Source organism: Mastomys coucha, unplaced genomic scaffold (genome assembly GCF_008632895.1).
Source record: "Mastomys coucha isolate ucsf_1 unplaced genomic scaffold, UCSF_Mcou_1 pScaffold21, whole genome shotgun sequence".
NCBI lineage: Eukaryota > Metazoa > Chordata > Mammalia > Rodentia > Muridae > Mastomys > Mastomys coucha.
Window position 1 is genome coordinate 20760378 of NW_022196904.1, and position 22353 is coordinate 20782730.

The 22353-nt window shown below is 50.3% G+C and overlaps 2 protein-coding genes across 3 annotated transcripts in view; both read right to left on the reverse strand.

Moving 5' to 3' along the window:
- Positions 1-518: 518 nt before the first annotated feature.
- Shkbp1 (SH3KBP1 binding protein 1) lies at positions 519-15753 on the reverse strand. 2 transcript variants are annotated; one of them, XM_031385832.1, is made up of 18 exons: positions 15611-15753; positions 15332-15385; positions 15156-15201; positions 14976-15049; positions 14499-14557; positions 14179-14259; positions 12471-12632; positions 11628-11718; positions 11343-11533; positions 9722-9837; positions 8127-8214; positions 7928-8044; positions 6454-6624; positions 3246-3401; positions 2719-2815; positions 1596-1774; positions 1024-1138; positions 519-921 (listed from the first exon to the last, which is right to left on the reverse strand). In XM_031385832.1, the coding sequence occupies exons 1-18, from the start codon at positions 15694-15696 to the stop codon at positions 690-692; spliced, it is 2115 nt and encodes a 704-aa protein (XP_031241692.1). In that variant the 5' UTR covers positions 15697-15753; the 3' UTR covers positions 519-689. The 2 variants fall into 2 exon arrangements, with proteins under 2 accessions (XP_031241692.1, XP_031241693.1); XM_031385833.1 differs by lacking the exon at positions 15611-15753 and having other exon boundaries at positions 15303-15358.
- A 374-nt stretch (positions 15754-16127) lies between these two features.
- The window catches only part of Sptbn4 (spectrin beta, non-erythrocytic 4), a 95734-nt gene continuing 89508 nt past the window's right edge, over positions 16128-22353 (reverse strand). Inside the window, exons 32-36 of the mRNA XM_031385834.1 lie at positions 21681-21753; positions 20847-21139; positions 19205-19378; positions 19002-19044; positions 16128-17192 (exon numbers count right to left, since the gene is read on the reverse strand). Of these exons, the coding sequence (XP_031241694.1) occupies positions 17034-17192; positions 19002-19044; positions 19205-19378; positions 20847-21139; positions 21681-21753 (742 nt within the window). The 3' untranslated portion in view covers positions 16128-17033. The remainder of the gene's footprint in view (positions 17193-19001; positions 19045-19204; positions 19379-20846; positions 21140-21680; positions 21754-22353) is intronic.

Here is a 22353-nt window from a genome sequence, read left to right on the forward strand (position 1 = left end):
AAGGGAACAGTAGGGGGTCTTCTGCTATCTTGATTGAAGAATCCCAGAAGGAGACTAAGGCAGGAGGTAGACAGCCATTCTAAGCCTTTGAACCCTTGAATCCTGCCTGAAGCCAGAGAGTAACCAAGAAGTTCTCTTCTCTGACTAAATCAGAAGGCAGATGTTTCTGATTTTCTTTTGTTTCTTGCTTGTTTGTTCTGTTTTTTTTGTTTGTTTTTTGTTTTGTTTTGTTTTGAGACAGTGGTCACTGATACACTCCACATAGGCCTAGCTGTGCTGGAACTCACTCTGTAGACCAGGCTGGCCTCTAAACCACAGAAACCCACCTGCCTCTGCCTCCCCAGTGCTGGGGATTAAAGGCATGCGCCATCACAGCTGGTACAATATTTTGGAATTTACAGCTTGGAGCCCCATTATTGGCCCTGCAGCTCTACCTCTTCCCTTAGACACCCCCCTGCTCCCCCTCAACAAAACAAAACAAAACAAAACAAAAAAACAAACCAAGACTATAATAAACATGGTTGGCAGTGATGGTTTTATTAGAGACGGTGGCTTTGGCTTTTAGAAAAGGAGAGAGGTGAGAACCTAGCGACAAATATCACCCTGGCCTTGGCTCCAACAGGAAGCCCCCTTCCCCAGTCCCAAGCCCCCTGGGACCAGTGCACATGAAGGCATGGTGGTGGCTAGATTCAAAAGGAAGTTTCGTTAAGAGTTTTCTTGAGAGGTGTCAGGGGATTCCCAAGACCGGTGGAGGGTCGAGGGGCTGGAGTTGGTGGCCGTCGGAGCTCAGGTGCACCCTTTGCCAGTTCCTGACACCGATCCACGAAGCTTCCTGCCCCGCGGCGCCGGGCCTCTGCCTGTGGTGGGCTGGGGCTCCCTCTGTGGCCATACAGGGAGGTGTTGCTGGAGGCCGAGTGGAGACTGAGAAGGAGGGAAACTCAGTGTCTCAGGTCACAGGGCAGTGTCCCCCAACATCACCATGCCGTTTCCATTGCACAAAGAGGGAAGTGGAATTACAGCTACCTGGTAAGAGAGGCCCTGGGTGAGGGGCTGGGGAAAGAGCCCCGAGAGGAGGCCAATGGGCTCAGTTCACATTGCTCCAGTTGGTCCATCAGCTCTTCTTCTGTCAGGCCGCCTGCTGTGGGTAGCAAGGAAGTGTAGTCAGGGGTAAGATGGGGGAGAGGGTCACAGGTCAAGAGCAACTGGAAGGAGGAGAGAAAAAAGAATGCAGAGATAGATGGAGTGGGGTCACAGGCTACTAGAGAAAAGGGGGAAAAGCAGTGGTAAGAAGAAAGAACTAGGGGCTGAAGAGATGGCTCAGAGGATGCGAGCTTTGATTGTTCTTCTAGAGGTCCTAAGTTAGATTCCCAGTAAGCACAACCATCTGTAATAGGATCTGACTCCCTTTTCTGGTATGTCTAAAGGCAGAGACAGTGTACCCACATATATACATAAATAAATAAATCTTTGAAAGATAAAAGGAAAGGGCTGGAGGACAAGAAAGGGACCAGTGGGGACCAGTGGGCAGGGGCCTGGGAAGGGAAATCAAGGGGAGGGTGGAGCCTGGGACAGGATTGAAGTGGCGCAGGGAATACCAGGGGTTTGGCCCAGGCCATCCATGGCAGTAGTCAGGTCCCACATGGCCAGGCTGCCGTTGGCCTGGCCAGTGAGCAGGTAACGTCGGGGTCTGGAGCCCAGCCGCCTGGAGCCCTCACACTCCAACACTGTGAAGGCAGTCGTGGGAGAGCCATCCACTGAGCGCACGGAACACACCCTGTGAGGTGCAAGGGGTCAGAAGTCACTCAGCCTGCTCACTCTTCTTACACCTTTCCCGAGAGTCGGTCTCCAGCACTGAGTATTCAGGTCCTGTCCACCCCTCCTTACCCGCCCCTCCTTATCCATCCCCATCCAGTTTATTTTGTTTGTTTTGAGACAGGATCTCACATAGCCTAGGCTGGCCCGCAACTCGACAGGTAGCTGAGGATAACCTTGAACTTCTGATCCTCCTGTTTCTACCTCTGGAGTATTAGGGTTACAGGAATGTAACACACCCTGTTTATTCAGTACTGGTGATCAAACCCAAGGCTTTATGCACACTAGGCACTCTCTGTACTGGCCCACCAGGCTGCGTTACTCTGTGTAGTTCCTCCCAGCCTTGGCACATGCCCTGTCCTCACCAGACACTCTCTCCCTTCCTTCTTCTGTTTATTCCTACTTAGCTTTGGGTATCTTTGCAGAGCCCACTCCCTAAGCAATACTCCCAGGTCTCCTTTCCCTGACACCTGCTCTGGACTCTGACAGCCTCCTGTGTGCCCAACCCTCTTCTCACTGCATGCAACCTGAGCCTTCCTCAATCCTCAGCCTATAACCCACCCCACCCCAACACTCAGCCACACCCCAACCCACCCTGACACTCAGCCTGTACCCCAACACTCAGCCTGCATGCCAACCCACCTTGATATTCAGCCTGCACCCCATCCCACCCTGACACTCAGCTTGTACCCCATCCCACCCTGACACTGTATCCGCCCCCACCCCACTCAGTTTCCTGGGCTATCTAGGGTCCAGGACAGTGATCTGAGGTTTTTCCAGTGTCCCTTGCACACATATAACCCAGAGGCCAATTCACCCTGTAGCCTCTGCTCCTTCAGGAACCATTGGGTGGACTCCTTTCAGGTCTCCTCTATGGTCCTGCCTCTTTGGTGAGACAGTACTCACCGTTGCCCAGTGGAGGAGAGACGCACAAATAGCTGGCTGGCATTTGGCACCACCTTCTGGATGAACACCTGCTGGTCATCCCGCTCACCATAGGGACCTGGGCAGGCAGGGACAGGGTAAGGACTAGCCAGGGTCCACAAGGCCTTCAGACCCCACAGCCCTAGCCTTTCTCCATAGCTGACCCAACTCCCAGACCTAGATCCTGCTCCTGGGATGCTGTGGTCGGGTGGAGGCAGAGAGAACTAGGGGCTCGCAAAGATCAACAGCACTCGGGCCTATCAGAAGATGGTAACAGTATTAGTGGGAATCAGTGGCCCGTCAGAATGGTGTTGGTTGGCTTCGAGTACAGAGGTGAACAGGAGGTCAGGGGGAAGCCAAGATGGTGGTGAACAAGGGTCAGAAATCGGTGCAGCTGGAGGGCAACAGAACAGCTAACTAGGCAAGCAGACGTCTACAGAGGCCAGTGGCATCCAACAGGGTCTAGGCAGGTCTGTGGGAGGAGTCAAGAGCCGGGAGTCAGCGGGTACCAATGTCATTGCCAGCACTGCAACCACCGAGCCCATCGGCTGATTCCAGCGCCAGGATCTTGAAGGATGCCAGCGGAGTGGAACCAGGCTGGGTGGAGATCATGCCTCGAAAGCGGGTCACAGACCATGTTCGAACATGGTTGTTGTCGGCACACACTAAAGAAAAGAGAGACAGCAGCAGGTCAGGCCTGGCTGAGGCACCAGTGCAGTTCTGACCTCCTCCTCGACCCTCACCTCCACCTCCCAATATGTGCCCTTTTAGAAGTGTCAAGAGAACTTCAGGGATTCTCTTGGCTGGAGTTCCATAAGCCCAGAGACCCTACTGGCTCAGCCCCTGAAGTGGTTGGAGTGTGACCTATGCTAACCTGTCCACAGACCCAGCCTTGGATCCTTTTACCTCAACTGTCTCTTCCTGATCCTGTCCCTTCCCTGTGGCCACATCCCACTCTTAGCCAAAACAAGGAGATCCACATCTGAGACTGGCCACGCCCATGCTCTGCAGTTAACTTCTCCCCCGTCTCCTCATTGGTTCCTTTGCACTGCCGGTTTCCTTGGACAGCAAAGCTTGTTCCTGAGGGTCTGTCTGCACCATTCCATCATTTCTACTCTAAGGTCCTTGGCCTCAGATAGGCTTGCTCTGAATTCAGCCCTCTTCGATGACTCTCACACACTTTAGAAAGAAATGTGAAACCAGAGATGTGGTGGTACACGCCTGTAACCCCAGTTTTTGGAAGGCTGAATCCAAAGGATCCTAAATTCAAGGCTAGCCTGGGCTATATAGCAAGGCCCTATCTCAGCAAAGCTCCCAGAAGCGGGGGCGACGGACGGCCCAGTTGGTAAAGTGTTTGCCAGGCGGGCAGAAGAGTCTGAGTGTGGAGGTGTGTGCTCGTCATCCCTGCCCTGGAGAGGGGGAGACGAACAGGTCCCTAGGGCTCCCTGGCCAAGCATCCTAACATAATGGGCAGTCCCCAGATCCAGTAAAACACTCTGCCTTAAAAAACAAGACTGAGGGGCTGGAGAGATGGCTCAGTGGTTAAGAACACTGACTGCTCTTCCAGAGGACCCAAGTTTAATTCCCAGCACTTACAGAGCAGTGCACAGCTGTCTGTAACTCTAGTTCCAGGGGATCTAATGCCCTTACACAGACACACATAAAATAAAAATAAACTAAAACAAGCAAAAAAAAAAAAACCCCAAAAAACAAAACAAGATGGAGGGTCTCTGGAGAGTGGTTTAGAGCACTCACTATTCTTAGTGCCAGCACATGTCAGAGGCTCACAAGCACCTTGACCCATCTCCAGGGAGATTGACAACCTCTCCTACCGTCTGCAGAGTAGACACACATACACATAGTTTTTGTTTTTTTTTTTTAAATTTGATTTGTTTTGTTTTGAGACAGGGTCTCTTTACATCGCCCCGGCTATCCTGGACCTCTCTATGTAGACTAGGTTGGCTTCCAGCTCACAGAGGTCTGCTCACCTTCTGCCTCCTGTGTGCTCGGATTAAGGATGGGAGCCATCACTCCTAGCAACCACTTCATAGTTACTCATGGCCTGGAATACTACTTGGTGATGGCTTATTTATCTATTCACTTATTTACCCACGAGGTAAAGACAAACCAAGAGCCGTTCGCAGCTATGCATGTGCATGGCCTGGAATACTACTTGGTGATGGTTTATTAACTAATTTATTTATTTATCATGAGATAAGATCAAACCAAGGGCCATTCACAGATATGGGGGTGCTCTACCACTGAGCCTTTTGGCCTGCTCTATGAGACAGTAGATGTACAGGGGCTCGTATGAAGGCCAGAAGCCAATGTCAGATCCTTGGGGACCAGAGGTTCACATATGGTTGTGAGTTACCATGTGGGTGCTGGGAGTTGAGCCTGGGTCCTGTGGGAGGGCAGTTAGTGCCATTCACTGCAGAGCCATCTCTCCAGTCCTCTCCAACTTGTTGTTTGAGACAGGGTCTCTCTCAGAACCTGTAGCTCACCTATCTGGCCACTCCATTATTCCTTTATAGATGTGCACTGCTGTGCCTGGCTTTTACATAGAGCAGTGGGGATATGAACGCAGGTCCCTACATTGGCCCAACAGGCTATTTATTGACTGAGATGTCAGTTTTGTTTTGTTTTGTTTTACGTTGAGGGAAGGTCTCCCTCTGTAGCCCAGGCTGGCCTTGACCTCGGGCGCCTACTGCGTTAGCATTCCTAGTGCCAGAGCAAAGGTGTGTACCACCATGCTTAGTTTTCTCTGTTTATTTACCCTGCTTTCTAGTGCTGAGGGATTGAAGTGGGGGGCACCTGGTACACGAGATTCACACTTTGCTAATTACCTCCCCCCACAGCATATCTATTTATTTATCTATCATCTGCAGCTTCAACTAGAGAATTAGTTACCCCAGACACAGAATTGACCTGTCTTGTTATCTATCACTACGTCCCACGTCTGGTAGATGCTCAATAACTGCTTAATGGATGAGTTTTCTTCTTACTCCCTACCTCCTAAATATATATTTACTTTTCCCAAGCCTGGTTCCCTTACTATAAGCTTTTTTATTTTTAGTTTTTTAGAGACAGGTTCTCATGTAACCCTTCAAACTCAATATGTAGCTGAGGATGACCTTAAAATTATGAACCTCCTGGATCCACCCCCAGAGAGCTACGATTACAGGTTTGGTGCTGGGATTCAGGCTCAGTGCTGGGATTCAGGCTCAGTGCTTCCTTAGAACTATGCTAAGCAATGCCTTACCAGTTTAGATACATTTCTGCACAAGGTCTTTTTTTGTTTGTTTGTTTGTTTGTTTTGGTTTTTTGAGACAGGGTTTCTCTGTGTGGCCCTGGCTGTCCTGGAACTCACTCTGTAGACCAGGCTGGCCTCCCAACTCAGAAATCCCCCTGTCTCTGCCTCCCAAGTGCTGGGATTAAAGGCGAGCACCACCACCGCCCAGCTTCTGCACAAGGTCTTACCCTGTAGCCCAGGCTGGTCTTGAACTGGAAGTGATTCTCCTGCCTCAGCCCACTGAGTGCTGGGATCTGAGGCATGGGTCACTGTGTCCAGTACAGTCTTCCTCCACTCTGTGGCTACCCTCACCGGTCTCCTGTTACCTCACATCACTGTCTCTCACACAGCTTCCCTCTCACCCCCCACACTCCATCTCCCTGGCTCCACACCCCCAAACCTGGTTCTTCTGCAGAGGAACCCACCAGAGATGAGGTGCTTCTCTGACAGCATGATCTTGGTGACGGGGCTGCGGTGCACACTGAAGGTCTGGAAGAGCTGGGGTCCTGAGCCCACTGTCTCAGGGTGCTGCACAATGACACGCACGACCCCGGAGCTGGTGCCATAGGCAATCTCAATCCAGTTCCCACTGTCACCTGGGGAGGGCCAACAGCAAAGAGAAGGTCTGTCATGGAAACAGAACCAGGGCAGAGAGGGCGAGAGGAGAAGGGAAGGAAGGAAAGACACACAGAGGATCTGACACTGGGAAGAAATATGGGGTGGGCTGCAGAGATGGCTCAGTGATTAAGAACATTTACTACTCTTTCAGAGGACCCAGGTTCAATTTCCAGCACCCACGTGGCAGCTTACAGCCATCTGTAATGGCAGTTCCAGGAAATAGAATCTCTTTTTTTAGACTCTTTGGTCACCAAGCATGTACATGTGGTACTTACATACATGCAGCAAAATACACACACACACACACACACACACAGGAATCTCTCTTTTTAAAAAATTCCAGAATACGCCTTTAATCCCAGCACTTGGGAGGCAGAAGCAGGTGGATTTCTGAGTTGAGGCCAGCCTGGTCTACAGAGTGAGTTCCAGGACAGCCAGAGCTACACAGAGAAACCCTGTCTTGAAAACACCAAAAAAAGAAAAAAAAAATTCCAGAGTGACACATAAAAAGAGATAAGTCGAGATCCCACATTGAGTGTCTTAGGGACTCCACTGACAAACTTTGTGTTTTGAAATTCTCAGAAACTTTTTTTTTTCTTTTTGCAGTCAGGGTCTCATTATTGTAGCTCTGGCTGGCCTGGAATTCACTATGTGAACCAGGCTAGTTTCAAACTTACAGAGATCCCCCTGCCTGTGTCTTCCAAGTGTTGGAGAGATTCCCAGAAACTAAACAGACCATCATAAAGAACATAGGTAGAACACAGCTTCAGCATTTTGAGCAGTGGCCATGGACAATGCACTTGTGTCCTATACAGGAACATGAATGGATGTTAAATCTAGGAGATAGAGAAGAACCAAGTGGACTAGCCTGTGATCCCAGCACCCATGAGCCTGAAGCAGAAGGATGAGGTGTTCTGGAGTTAGAGGCTAGCCTGGACTACAGGGAAAGATCCTGTCCTCCCCAGAAAGAAAAAGAAGAGGAAAAAAAAATCAAGGTTTCTTGAGCATGGAATTGTCTACTATCTGGCCCTGTATCCAGGTCTTTATGAATTAGCCAAATGTTGTATCCTGATGGTAAGACGCAAGAGGTAGGCTTGTCATGACAAGGCCCAAAGCAGCCCAGCCCCTAAAAGAGAACTAAATAAAGCAACACAAAAGCACACGCTGGAGGAATAAGAACTAATGTCCCATTCCTGAGGAAACCCTGGGAAACCCTGAGACACACTGGCCAGTGGGGTCTGGCTGGCCACAGTTAGGGAAAGAAACTTTGTCACAGCTTACTGGTCTTGGGGGTGAGGTAGACGCTGAGGGCGGTGACCCCATCCTCTGCTGGGTCTCGGTAGAGCTCACTGACAAGGAGGTCGTTGTCCTTCATCCGCAGGGGGAATTTCTGCACATCTAGATGGGCAGGCAGGGGTGGAGTGGATGCAACTGAAGCTCCTGCTCCAGTCCACCCCTCACAGTGCAGGACACTGCTTACCTACGTAATAGATGGAGCCATTGCTGCAGCCCAGGAGGAGGAAGGAGCCCGCTGCATCGAAACTCGTGATAGGCTGGACCTCCTGGACCTGGGGCAGGAAGGAGGCAGTGCCAGTTTAGCTTTATTTCCACTCAAGGTCTCACTCTGTAGCCCATGCCTGGCATCCCCGCCTTTCTCTCACAATGCCCATTTCTGTGTGCCCAGCATGACCAGGCTACCTGGGCCTGAGCCTACCCCTTTCAACCTTGCCAGTGGCTCCCGGTGTCTATGGCTTTCTCTGGAACTGACCTATGCACCTTCCTCTCTATCTTAGACCGTTTGGACCTTAGCCCCTTCTTCTTCTGTCCTTGTTGAGTTTTTAAAATTATTTTCTAAGATCATGGTGTGTGTCTATCTGCGCACAAGTGTGTACACAGGGGTGTGGGTGCCCTCAGAGGCCAGAGGTGTCAGAGCTACTGGAGTTGCAATCGTAGGTGGTTGTAAGCCTCCTGATGTGGATGCTGGGAACGGAACATGAGCCATCTGAAGGAACAGTGCCTGCTCTTAACTGCTGAACCATCTCTCCAGACCCACTTGTGTTGAATTCTGACATTTGGCCCCATGTATCACAGGTTGGTATGGAGCCTGCTAGATAAATAGCCCAAGCTGCTCTCAAAGAACTGATGATCCTTCCTCTATATTCCATGCACTGGGATTGTAGAGGGGTGTGTGTGTGTGTGTGTGTGTGTGTGTGTGTGTCTGTGTGTGTGAGATGTGTGTTTAATATCTTGTTTAGCACAGGGCCTTCTCTCTTAACTAAGCACTCTATTATTGACCTATCCACATCCCAGCCCCTCACTGGGGGATTCTAGGCAGGGGCTCTACCACTGAGCCACGCCCCCAGCCTCCTTCACTGGGGGATTCTAGACAGGGGCTCTACTACTGAGCCACACTCCCAGCCCCTCACTGGGGGATTCTAGACAGGGGCTCTATCATTAAGTTATAGTTTTTGCTCTCTTTCTCCCCCTTCCCCCCCTCATTTTGATGCGACTGTCACTAAACTGCCCAGGCTTACTCTGTAGTTCAGGTTCGCCTTGAATTGTATCCTCTTACCTCAGCCTCCTCAATAGCTTGGGTTATAGACCTGCACCAGCAGGCCCAGCCTGGCTCCATGGTTCTGACTTTGCTCCATCTGCTTTCCTTCCCTGTCTCCTACCTTCACTGCTTTTTCCTGGCTCACTCACAGTGTTTCTTTCTGTGCTTCTGTCCCTCTCGCAGTGTACTTCTGTAGGACAAACGCACTACAATCCCATGTCTTTCCTTCACATTTTAGATATGGCCTGGGCCGGGTGGGGTGAGGAGCACAGCCACAACCCTCTTGCATCCTGCCATCTCTCCATCTGCTTGAAGAATCCCACTGTTTCCCAAACCCACCCATCCTTCACGTTGGTTCTTCAGCCACTCCTACAGGAAGGCCTCCTGGATGTTCTACAGAGTTTTACCCGACACCTACTGTAGGGTTCTCTTGTTCTTTCTCTAGGTGGCAAAAAGAAGGAACCCTGGGCCTACACAGTTTAGACACTTGGGAAGAGGGAGCCAGGCTGGCCAGGACTCACCTGCCAATGCTTGGTCACAGCGTTCCAGACACCGATGCGCCCTGTGTGGCTTGTGGCAATGAGCTGGTTCCCAACAAAGAACAAGGCCTCCACTGGCACACCCAGGTGGAAGACACCTGTGGGCAGCAGGTGTGGAGCACTCAATAGGAGGCTGGAACCCCACTGCCGGGCTGGGGGTGGGGCAGCCAGAAGCCTAAGGGCCACAACAGGTTGTATGGGGGAAACAGGATCCACGGCAAAGAGGATTCCAGGAAGTACATAGAATATCTGATGGGTGTGGGACAGTTATGGCGGGCAGAATTCTAACAGGTTGAGCTTGCCAAAAGGGCCATACCCTTCCATTGGAATAAAGGGCCACAACAACTAAAGGCTCATTTTTTATTGTTATTGTTTTGAGTCAGTCTCATGTAGCCCAGGCTGGCCCCCACTTTCTATGTGCTAGATTACAGCTATGTGCCACAATACCCAGGTTATTTGGTACTTGAATTAAGTCCGGGATTTCACGCATGTTCCTCTCTCAACCAGACACATGAATAAATAGATAATAAAATAAAATATAATCAGTGTGTTAACTGAGTAGGGTAGCTGTAATCCAGTGTTCTGGCTGGTTTTGTGTGTCAACTTGACACAGGCCGGAGTTATCACAGAGAAAGGAGCCTCCCTTGAGGAAATGCCTCCATGAGATCCAGCTATAAGGCATTTTCCCAGTTAGTGATCAAGGGTGGGAGGGTTCATTGTGGTTGGTGCCATCCCTGGACTGGTAGTCCTGGGTTCTATAAGAAAGCAAGCTGAGGGGGCTGAAGAGATGGCTCAGTGGTTAAGAGCACTGACTGATCTTCCGAAGGTCCTGAGTTCAAATCCCAGCAACCACATGGTGGTGGCTCACAACCATCATGTAATAAGATCTGACCCCCTCTTCTGGTGTGTCTGAAGATGGCTACAGTGTACTTTCATATAACAATAAATAAATCTTTGGACTGGAGCGAATAGGGACAGGGCAAGTGGGGCCAGAGTGAGCAGAGGTCCTGACTTCAATTCCGAGCAACCACACGATGGCTCACAACCATTTGTACAGCTACAGAGTACTCATATACATAAATAAATAAATCTTAGAGAAAGAAAGAAAGAAAGAAAGAAAGAAAGAAAGAAAGAAAGAAAGAGAAAGAAAGCCGAGCAAGCCAGTAAGAAACATCTCTCCACAGCCTCTGCATCAGCTCCTGCTTCCTGACCTGTGTGAGCTCCAGTCCTGACAACCTTTGGTGATGGACAGCAATGTGGAAGTGTAAGCTGAGTAAACCCTTTCCTCCCCAGCTTGCTTCTTGGTCCTGATGTTTGTGTAGGAATAGAAACCCTGACTAAGACATCCAGTATTCAGGAGTTGAGGGCAGAAAGACCTAGAATTCAAAGCTAGCTTGGGCTACATGGTAAAACCTTGTCTAAGGCAAAATGAAACAATGAAACATGCAGAGTCCTGAAGGTCTGACACATAGTTTCACAAGGCAAAAAGACTGACTCCGCACAGAATTCCCATTCGCCCCATGGGCTTCTGAGTTTCAGGGGTTGGGTTATTTTAACAGGTTACAGGATTCTACAAAGTTCTAGTAAAGTCCACCAAACCTACCTATCTCAGAGCCACCACCTTGTGCCTGTAGCGCCCAAAGAAGGATCTCGTTGCCTGTAGCTGCCGCCACCATCTTGTCATGCTCACCCAGAGCACCGCCAAGCACCCGAGCCGTGAGAGCTAGGCGCTCGATGGGCCAGTCCAGGCGTGGGCTGGAGAATGCAAGCTGCCAGCCTGAGGCTTCCTTCAGCCTGTGGGATTGAGGGACATCAGCAACCCCCACCCCAGAGCCGCTCTATCCACAGAGGCAGAGCCGCCCCACTCCCCAATCCCCACCCTCAGCACCTATAACAGACGAGAAAGTGGGTATATGCCACAGCAATCCAGTTGTGGTGACCACACACCAGGCGCACCATCCCTGGCTCCTCCGGTTGGCCTTAGGGGGTAAGAGAGGAGAGCAGAGCAGGGTCACAGGGCCCACGGGCTCTGACCTCCTAAATGACAGAAGTGTAAGCTACATCTGGGAAACTTAGTGAGCCGCTGTCTCAAAACAGAAGCTAAAGAGAAGGCTGGAAGCCGGGCAGTGGTGGCGCACGCCTTTAATCCCAGCACTTGGGAGGCAGAGGCAGGCGGATTTCTGGGTTCAAGGCCAGCCTGGTCTACAGAGTGAGTTCCAGGACAGCCAGGGCCACACAGAGAAACCCTGTCTTTAAAAACCAAAAAAAAAAAAAACAATATATATATATATATATATATATATATATATATATATATATATATATATATATATATATGAAGAGAGAGAGAGAAGGCTGGAGTCAGGGGAGCTGGTTCAGCATACAAAAGCAGTTCTGGCACATGCCTGACAACCAAAGTTTATTCTCCAAAGCCCACATGGTATCTTTTGACAATTATGCTCTGTTCACACATGCATACATACAATAATGATAATTAAAAATAAATCATAGAATAAAATAAGAATATGAGGAGCAAACACTGAGTTCATACTCAGAATTCTAGCACTAGGGAGGCTGAGGCAGGAGGACTGGATTGCTTTGAGCTCCACGCTAGCCTGGACCAGAGTAAGATCCTGTCTCAAAAACAAAAAAAAAACCAAAAAACAAAGTACAAGAAGGCTAGGGATATACAGAGGCACAATGCATGCACTAAGCTCAGTCCCAAGCTTACCTGATGGGGATGGAGGTGCTCTCTCATCCAGCATTCGGCCCAGCAGCCCTGCATTACCCAAGTTGGGGGGCATTGTGTTGCTCCGTCGAACAGGGGCTGGGCGTCCCCCTATTTGCTGGGGCCCCACCAGGCTGTGCCGGTTTCGCCGCTTCACTGGGAACACTAAAGTGAAAGGAAGTGGCGGGCACCATAATTAAAATCATGGTGGGCAGTCTATGAACACTTAAACCATGAACGGCATGGATTCCCTGTGTGGGGCACAGTGTCCCGGGGAAGATGTTCCATGGTGCCAGGACACGGCATTCTCAATGACCCAGAAGCCCGTCACCGAGAAAGACCTGGTTTGGTGCTGCTATGGTATTGATGCCTTTTCAGTGTTTGCTAATGTGGCCCGGCCTGGCAGGCAGGTCTGTAACCCCAGCTATTTAGAAAGCTGGCAATAGAAGATTGCAAGTTCAAGGCTAGGCCCTGTCTCAGTAATAATAATAATAATAATAATAATAATAATAATAATAATAATAATTAAATCAGAGGGCTGGTGAGATGTCTCAGTGGGTGAAGGTGCTTGCCACCAAGACTGACAATCTTGACTTTGATCCTGGGACATGTGTGGTGGAAGGAGAGAATCAATTCCTGAAAGTTGTCCTCCCTGCCATATGTCCAATAAATAAATACATGTGCCAGGTGGTGGTAGCACACAAGTTTAATCCCAGCATTTGGGAGGCAGAGGCAGGTGGGTCTCTGAGTTCCAGGCCAGCCTGGTCTACAGAGCAAGTTCCAGGACAGCCAGAGCTATACAGAGAAACCCTGTCACAAAAAAAACAATAAATAAATAAGTAAATAAATAAATGTAATAACGCTTTTAAAAGTAAAGACGCCTAGGCTACGACCATGTTTCTTGCTGTTACCAGGGAAAAGCTGTGTGCTTGGTTCAGAAGTAGAACACCTGCCTACAATTCACCAGTCAGGCTGGGAAGCTGGGGTGAGGGGGGCAGTCTCATGTTACAGCACCCGCCCAGGATGTACAAAACCCTGGGCACAGACTCTAGTACTATAACAAATAAACAATAAGATAAAAATATAGTTATAGGGCGACAGAGATGGCACAGTGGGTAAAATACTTATGCAAGTATAAGAACTACATTTTGGACCACCCCCCACCCAAGGTAGAAAGGTGGGTGCTCAGACTTTGTTGACAAGCCAGCCTACCCAATCAGTGAATTCTAGGTTTGTTGGGACCATGCCTCAAAAAAATAATGTGGATGACTGAGTGTGGTGATGTACACCTTTAATCTTAGACAGAGGAAGGAGGATCTCTGAGTTCAAGGCCACCAGCCTGGTCTATATAGTGAGTTCCAGGACAACAAGGGCTATGAGGGAGACCCTGTATCATAGAACCCCCACCCCGCCAAAAAGTAGAGTCCAATAAAGTTAATATGATAAAGTTTAAATTTGTATATTTTTTCTGAAGAATGGGGTGAAACTTAGGAAAACTCGGACTACAACTCCCACCAAGCTCCAGGGTATGCTTCTGAGCTCTGAAGAGAACTGGCTGTAGCACAGCTTCAAGGGAAATGCTGTTTCCTATTTCCTGTCCAAGCATCTGATAAAGAACTACAACTCCCATTGCGCCTCAGGGCTTCAAATACCTAAGTGTTGAAGCTTTGTGGGAAATGTAGTTAACCCAATCTCCCTCTCCCTAGCTTACCTGGAGGAGGTAGATAACCATTGAAGAGGACATTTCCGCAGGAAGATCGATCCAACTCTTCTCTCACCTGCAGGCGACGAACTGCAAGGGAAGGACTCAAAACTTAATCTTGAGGGAAACTGAGGCAGACCCTTGTCCTCTTCCTCATCTGTCTTTCCACAAACCTATCCCCTCTCCCCACCCCCTCAAATCCAGTGCTCTTAGCTCTAACCCTTTTTTGACTGGGAGAGTCAACGAGGTAGAGAATGCTCAGGAAATAACTGAGGGTGCTGACTGGGGGTGGGGAGTGGGGTGGGGTGGGGCACGGGACTCTCACTTACCCAGTGGAGTGAGCCCGTAGAATTGGGCTTCATGGAGGAGACTGGAACCATGGATACCCCTGGGTAGTAGAAAAGATTTCAGTGTAAAAATCTAGGGCATAGGCGTGGACAGCGCATTGTGAGGAGAAAGGTTTTGAAACTGCACAGAGACTTTTGAAGCCTAGCTAGTTTCGACAAGCATAAGATTCTAGGGAGGTTGAGGGTGGTTGGTGTACACCTGCCAATCCAGGACAAGCCAGATAGAGACCGGCCTGATTTGGATTGAGTTCTAGACAGTCAGGGCTACAGAGCAAGGCCTTATCTCAAACAAATACATAAAATACTTTCTTAAAAATCTAGGTAACAAGGATGATGGAATGGTGCAAATATGTGGGTATATTTAAATGGAGATCAATAATTCTAATAGAATTGAACACATTTACTTTCCTAGGAGAGATTCTATACAGTGGCAGAGTTCACCCACTTACTCATACCAACCTGGGGTCTAACTCTTTGGTCCGCAGGAAATTGAGGATGGGGGCAAAGACGGTGGGGTCCCGGTCGATGAAGATCTAAATGGGGTGGTGGGGGTGGAGGTCATGAAAAAGACCTGGAATAAGTAGGAGCTCCTGTCCCTCCTCCCACCCGGCGTCCCGTTTTTGATCTAGTCCTACTCACAGCTCCTGTCTCATCTTTCAGGGTTGAGATGCGTCCGCTCAAAAGACTACAAGAAGGGGAAACCGAGGAGGTGTCACGGACCGAGTTGCAGAGGTGAGGAGGGTAGAAATGGGTCTCCCCACACCCTCTCCTTTCATCCCCTCCTACCCTCGCCCCAGACGGGCTCTCCTAATCACCTGGAGAAGAAGGAGTCTGGGATCCAGGTAAGCGTCTGGCGAGAGGTACTGAACCTGGGTGGTGAGGTAAGGAGAGGAAACAGAAGAGGATGTGAGGACGCTGCCTCCTCTAGTGCGATTCACGCATTCTCCTTTGGCATTTTTTTATTCAAGCGCCAAGTCTCCAGCTTGAGGCGGAGCAATTCTTGATGGACAGGGACTACCACCCCCACCCCCAGAAGAGGCGGGCATCCCGCCTCGGTCCCGTAGCATGGGACCTCGAGGATCTCCCACACTCACCGCTTGCCCCCTACGTTCAGATGAATCACTTCCCCGGGTGCTCCCCGACTCGGGACCCCCTCCGCTGCAGTCGTCGCGACAGCCATAACCCCCCCCGCAAGCCGGCCGGCCGGCTTGCACCCACTTCCGGGTGTGCATACACCCCGCCTCTGCCTCTTGCTCATTGGCCTAGAGACTCCAGGATCCACCGACGATTGGACAGAGAGCTCGCTCATCGTGATTACGGTCTCTCACTCTTTAAAGAGGGGCGGTCTTTCCTGGCTTCTACGGGTAGCACTTCGGGGTTCCCTTGGGGTGATTGAGTAACTTCCCTCCTTTTCTGGGTTCCCTTATTTTGGTATAACATATAACGAATGTAGGCGATTCGTTGAGGAGTACGTACGTAGATCTTGAAATGAGCCTATACCAATGCTTAGGTATATGTAGAGTCTAGGAGACTGCCTTCGCAGCTTCGTCCCCACGCCAGCCCACCCTCCAATTCTGTCTCAGATACACGAACAAACCAGCGTAGACTGTCAAAGCCAAAGGGTTTATTATAGGTACATACAGTGTGCGCCTGCCACACCGCCCCGCACCCCCCTGCCCTAGGAGCGTCTCCAAGCAGCCACTGGGGTTGCCTGTAACCCTGATCCCCCCACTCCCAGGGAGGTGCTCCAGCCAGAAGCATGCAGGGGGAGGGCTTCCCCACCCCCTCCCCTCGGGAAGTGGCATTTACAGCTGGAATCGGGGAGAAGAGAGGAAGACAGTTTTCAACTTTGACTCCCCTCCTATTAAAAAGCCTTCGCGGATGCGGGGCGGGGGAAGGAGAGGGAGGTCTACATTTTTGCAAAAATAAACTAAGTCAGGAATTAACCGCATGGCTCTGAGATGGTGGAGTACAAGGGGCTAAGGGCCCCTTTCCTCCCTCTTCCCAGACAGATCAAGGCAGCATTGGAAGTGAGGTAAAGGCAGGGAGGGAGTGTGTCCCCTCCCCACCCCCTAGCACCCTGGATGGTCCAGGGGACCTCACCAGCGCCCCCGTTGTCCATCCTTAGGGCGGAGAGGAGGCCAACAAATCACCACCTCCTAGATTCCTCGCCACTCCAGCTTCTTGGGGCAGGATCTGACGATTGGGCAGGGAGCTTGGCTCAACTGGCTCCCTGCCCGGCCCCACCAAGCTCAGTTATTGCATAAAAAGAATGGAGCCCCAGCACCTGGGGGTGGGGTTGGCGAGCGGGAAGGGACCGAGATATGGCTATAGGGACAGCAATCCCCTATCACCACCTCTTGGAGTGCAGAAGTCCCTTCTATTCCAGGCCCACCGTGGCGCATCCGCAATCATTCCGGCCCTTGCGGATGAGAAGGTGTCTTTGTGTCCACAGTGTAGAGAAGAGGGGCAAGGAGGCTTGTCAGACTCCAAGGGGTGGGGGAAGGGTACCTGGAATCACTTCCGGCGCCCGCTGGCCCTACGCTCCCCGCCCTCACGCTTGGGGTTGCCCTCATCTGTGGAGGATGTGGTAGGTAGCGTCTGGCCCCATCGGGCGATCTCGGCGTGTTCTGCCACGGAGTTAGCCACAGCCTCCAGCCAGCCGTTCATTTCCTCCTGGCGGAAGAAGCAGGACAAATCCAATTCGTATTGGGAAGAGAATCTCAACCACACCGCCCTCCCAAGCTTCACCTTCCTCTGTTATCAGTATAATGGTGACAGTAAGGATAAAAGAACAGTTCTAAGACTTCTCTAAGCACTTCTGTGGATGTATTCACTTAAACAGAACCAACAGGATTATCTATAAAGCGGAGATTATCCCCACAAGCAGAGTCAGACAATGCAAATGAAGTACTGAGCAAGAGCTTGCAGAGACCGGACACCAGGCCTCTTACTAATTGGTCTCCACATACCAACTTACTTCCTTTTTATAAAAAAAGAGATAACTTGAGATAAGTTATTTTGGATCGGCAAGAGGGCCAGATGAATAAAGGTATGTTGGAGCCTAATGAACAGTGAGTGCTCCATCACCAAGACCCTCACTGGGAAGGAGAGTGCTGACTCAGGAAGACTGCCCTCTGCCTCCACACCCAAGGCACAGCACATGCTTGGCAATACATATATTCATCAATACACACAAATAAAATGTACTGGGGCAGGGTGGTGGGGCACCCCTTTAATCCTAGCACTTAGGAGGAAGAGGTAGGAGGATTTCTGGGAGTTTGAGGCCAGCCTGATCAACAAAGAGAGTTTCAGGATAGCCAAGACATCAAAGAGAGACCCTGTCTCAAATAAATACATAAATAAATAAATAAGTATAAATAAAACGTAATTTAGGAAAAAGAAACAAGCAAACGTAATTTAGGAGATAGAGAGACGGATCCATCATTAAGAGCACTGGCTGCCCTTCCAGAGGACCTGGCAGCCATGTGGAGACTTACAAGCATGTGTGAGTCTAGCTTTTTAATATGGATGCTGGAATCCAAATCATGTCAGGCTTGAACAACAACCCTCTTCACCACTGAACCATTTCTCTAGCTCCAATAAGGGAATATTTGTCATACATCACATTCACTCCCCTTTAGCTCAAAACCCTGACTTGCCCCTACCTACACCCCAACACACTCAGGATAAAATCCTCCCCTGAATAGCCCCTAATGTTGAGAAGTGGAGCTGCAGGGACCTTTCCGGGACCATTTACCTCACTTCAGCTGTCCTCCTGCAATTGGCTGCCTTAAGCCATTGCAATTCTGTCCTCTGGATTATCTCTATGAAGATCACATACCTCTCTTTTTTTTTTTTTTTTTTAAGACAAGGTAGCCCAGGCTGGCCTCAAATTCATTCTATAGCTTAGGATTGATCCTCTTGCTTCTACCTCCCATGGGAGATTACAGGAGGTAACCATACTCAACCTTGATCATTCATTTTTGTTCTGTTTTGTTTTAATTATGCTTGTGTGAATATACGCCATGTGTGTATATATGCTCTCGGTGGGCAGAAGAGGGCGCTAGATCCCCAGGGGCTGGCGTTAAAGGGAGTAGTGAGCTGCTGGACGTGGGTGCTAGCAACCAAACTTGGGTCCTCTGGAAAAGCAGTACGCACTCTTACCTACTGAGCCATCTCTCTAGAACCTTGATCACTCCTTTTTAAGCTTACACCCATCATCTTTCTGGCCTTCTGAGTTGCCATGGCAAAGAAGATAGACCTAGTTATGGTGGCTTGCAAGCACCTGCCCCGGATCCCTACTCATAACTCCCCCACCACCACCCCAGTAAGCTCCTCGGGGCTCTCACTGCTTTCCTGACAACCCTGACAGGTCTGGCTCGTGTGGTTCCTTCTATAGCTCCATTACTTTGGTTCAAGAACCACCCAAGAAGCCAAGCCACTTAGAAGTCAACCTGTGGGGGTGAAGGGACCAGAACTTACCTCATCTTTAGCCTGGAGCAAGAACTCGCTGCCATCCTGGGTTCTGCAGGAGACAACAGGATTTCAGGTATCTTGAGGGACACAACCCCTCTCCCCACCACCCACCATCTTTCAAGGGAACCAAGAGTACACATGGAGAACATGAAGCGGCTCTGGGACCTCCCCCCACCCGTCCCACCCTTCTTCCCACGGGAGGGACTCACTGGAGTTTGAAGACGTGTTTCTTTTTCTTGTAGTCACTAGCCACCTCGCTGGTGGCTTTGTGCAGGTTGAGCAGGGGCTCCCCACCATGTGTGCCCCCCGAAGCTGGGCCTTTGGAGTCCTTGTAGAAGCCCAGCTCCCCCTTGCTGAGCACACAGTACAGGCTCACCCATGACCTGGGGTGATGAGATGGTGATTAAGGCAGAGCTACAGAATTCTGCTTGGGAACGCTATGTCATTACCATCAAAGAGTGGATGCTGGGTCATGCTACTCTGGACCTTCCTACCTCTGGTCCTTTGTCCTAGCTACTTAGCCACATGCCAGGTTGTTCTTCTATAAGGCAGTTCCTATTCTGGGAGGTGTGACCAAGGCTCCCAGAACGAAGAGTTTACCCAGGCTAGACCATCCTTACCCTTTCTTATCTCATCCCACATTGACTTTCCAAAAGCAAGATGCAAGCTTTGACACAAAGGATAGAGCTTAGCAGGGGGTAGAGCCCTTGTCTAGAATCCACTAGTGAGGAGTTGGAGGTATGATTCAACAGTAAAGCATAAGACCATGGGCTTGATTCCCCAGTCCTGACTCTGATACAAGCCCTTACTTCATTCATTGGTCTCATTTTCCCACACATTATCTTCAAACACCCCTGCTTCACTCATTAGTTCTCATTTCCCCACCATTCACCAAGTTCCTTCAGGGAAGGTTTACTGCTCTACAGTATGCAATAAGAAGATCTTGTCTCCCAGCCAAAGCCCCAATCTTGGAAGACATTTCAGATGGGAAAATAACATACAACAGGTGTCCCTGTCCATTGCCATCTTGGTCTGGGGGCAAGAAGAAACACTATGATCCCCACCAACCAAGTCCCAACCTGCCCTGTTCATGTCTTGGGTCTTGGCTCTGCTTGCCCCCACATTCCACATCTCAGTTGGACAAAAATGTATTGGATGTGGACAAGATGGATTCCAAAAGTAAACACACACACACACACACACACACACACACACACACACACACACACGGTGGTTAGGCCTGTGGAGAAGGCTCAGCCCTTGCAGCCAAGCCTGACAACCTGAGTTTGATCCCAGGTTGACCCACATAGCGAAAGGAGAGAACTGATTCACACCAGTTGTCCTCTGACCTTCCCACACAGCTTCACCCCGACACAAATATAACTTAGATAATTTAAGAAAAAGCTTCTCCTCCGGACAACTGAGATAACCTCCAACAATGCACTAGGTCCTCAGTTTGGACTCTTTTGCTTTTTCAGAGCCCCCCAGTGAAAATGTAGTGGCTAGGGGTTGCCAGGTGGGGATCCATCCCGATCACTGATTGGATGTCATTTTGAAGCTCCACCCCATTCACACCCCATTGGAACCATCTAGAGTAGACTCTACCTCCAGTTTGCTGCTTTGCCACCTGGGGTGGTAGCTGAGATTGAATCCCAATTTATTAACATTAGAGCACCCATCTCAGCTCCAGACACTTCGGTATTGGACACTCAAAGCTTTGGCCACGCCTCCCCATTTCACGGATTGGATGCTTTGAACTTGAGTCCCGCCCCCTCCTCCAGCCCAGCTACTCATTCATAAAATACCCACAGCGGGCGCCCAAGCCATCCAAAGCCCCGCCCACGCGCTCACCGGTTGGACGACTTGCGGTTAGCGTCGAGCTCGCGCTTGCGCAGCAGGAAGCCCTCGTGCTGCACTGTGTGAGTGGGCGGAGGCGGCGGCGCGGGGGTGGAGCCTCCCTGGGCAGGGGCGGAGCGCGAGCGCCGGCTTCCCCCGCCCTCACCACCCTCTCGAGGCCGTGGCCGCCGGCGCGGCTTGGGCCGGTCCCGTGCCCGGGGCCGATCTGGCCGAGGTGTCCGCTCGGGCGGCTCAAGCCCGTTGGGCAGGCGACCTGGGGGAAGCTCGCGAGGCTGAGGCAGCGACGGCTGTGTGAATGAAGGGAGGGGGGAGAGGGGTACTGTGCATGATGACTAGGGGAGCATACTGTCTTAGGGAGCCCGAGGGCCTAGGGTCCCATCCGTCTTTAGGGCCATCTCTCTTAGAGAGAAACATGGGAGGACCCTCAGGGGTGAGAGGACCCTATAGGTTTTGATAATGGATCATTCGAATTTAGGCTTTGGAATTCTGGAAATTGGGAGGTTAGGAACAGGATCTACGGAGGTAGAAGGTGCATAAAATTTCTGTATGAAGAATCTTGTGTGACTAATAAGAAAATGGGCACCCACAAGCCAGAAAAAATATGGAGTCTAAAGTAGATGCGGGGATTAGTGTCCATTATGTGTGTGTGTGCAAAGAGAAAATCCTCCTGGGTCTGAGGAGCCATCTTTCTAAGGGAGAGGGCCTTTCTAGGGGCCTCTGTTGATCGCAAGGTCCAGGAAGAAGGATTGGGCCTGGGTAATGGTTGCCTCTGAGATCTTGGCCACTAAGAGGGCTTCTATACCCACCCATCCCAGTTGTTCAACTTACCACCCCAGCAGGGAGCCCTGGGCCTGCCTCTTTCTCCTGAAGCTGCTCCACAATATCAGCCAGAGTGGCCTTCCTGGAGAAGAGACAAAAGACCCGAGTGAGATTCTGGGCCTTTTGCTCTGCCTTGGCTGGACAGAGAGCCTCCAAACCAGGCCCCTGCCTGCAACTCAGCAATCTCACACATGTGTGTGCCTTGCACACCATGGGGGGTTCCTAGCACAGCTACTCAATGTACAACCAAATCCCTCTTCTTTGAGGTTTTTTGTTTGTTTGTTTGTTTGACCTTTTAAAATATTTTTACTTTTAATTTTATAGGGGCTATCTATGTGTATGAATGTTTTGCCTGCATGTATATGTGTACCACATGGGTGCCTAGTGCCCTCAGAGGCCCAAGAAAGGCATTGGAGTCCCCTGAAGCTGGACTTCTAAAGGCTGTGAGTCACCCAGGGTGGGTGCTGGGAAACAAACTTAGGTCCTCTGGAGAGCAGCAGTAAATGCTCTTAACCACTAAGCCATCTCTTCAGCTATATATGTATATATAGCTTTTCAAGACAGGGTTTCTCTGTGTAGCCCTGGCCATCCTGGAATTCACTCTGTTGACCAGGCTGGCCTCAAACTCAGAGTTCTGGGATTAAAAGTGTGAGCCACCACCATCAGTGCCCGTCTGATATAT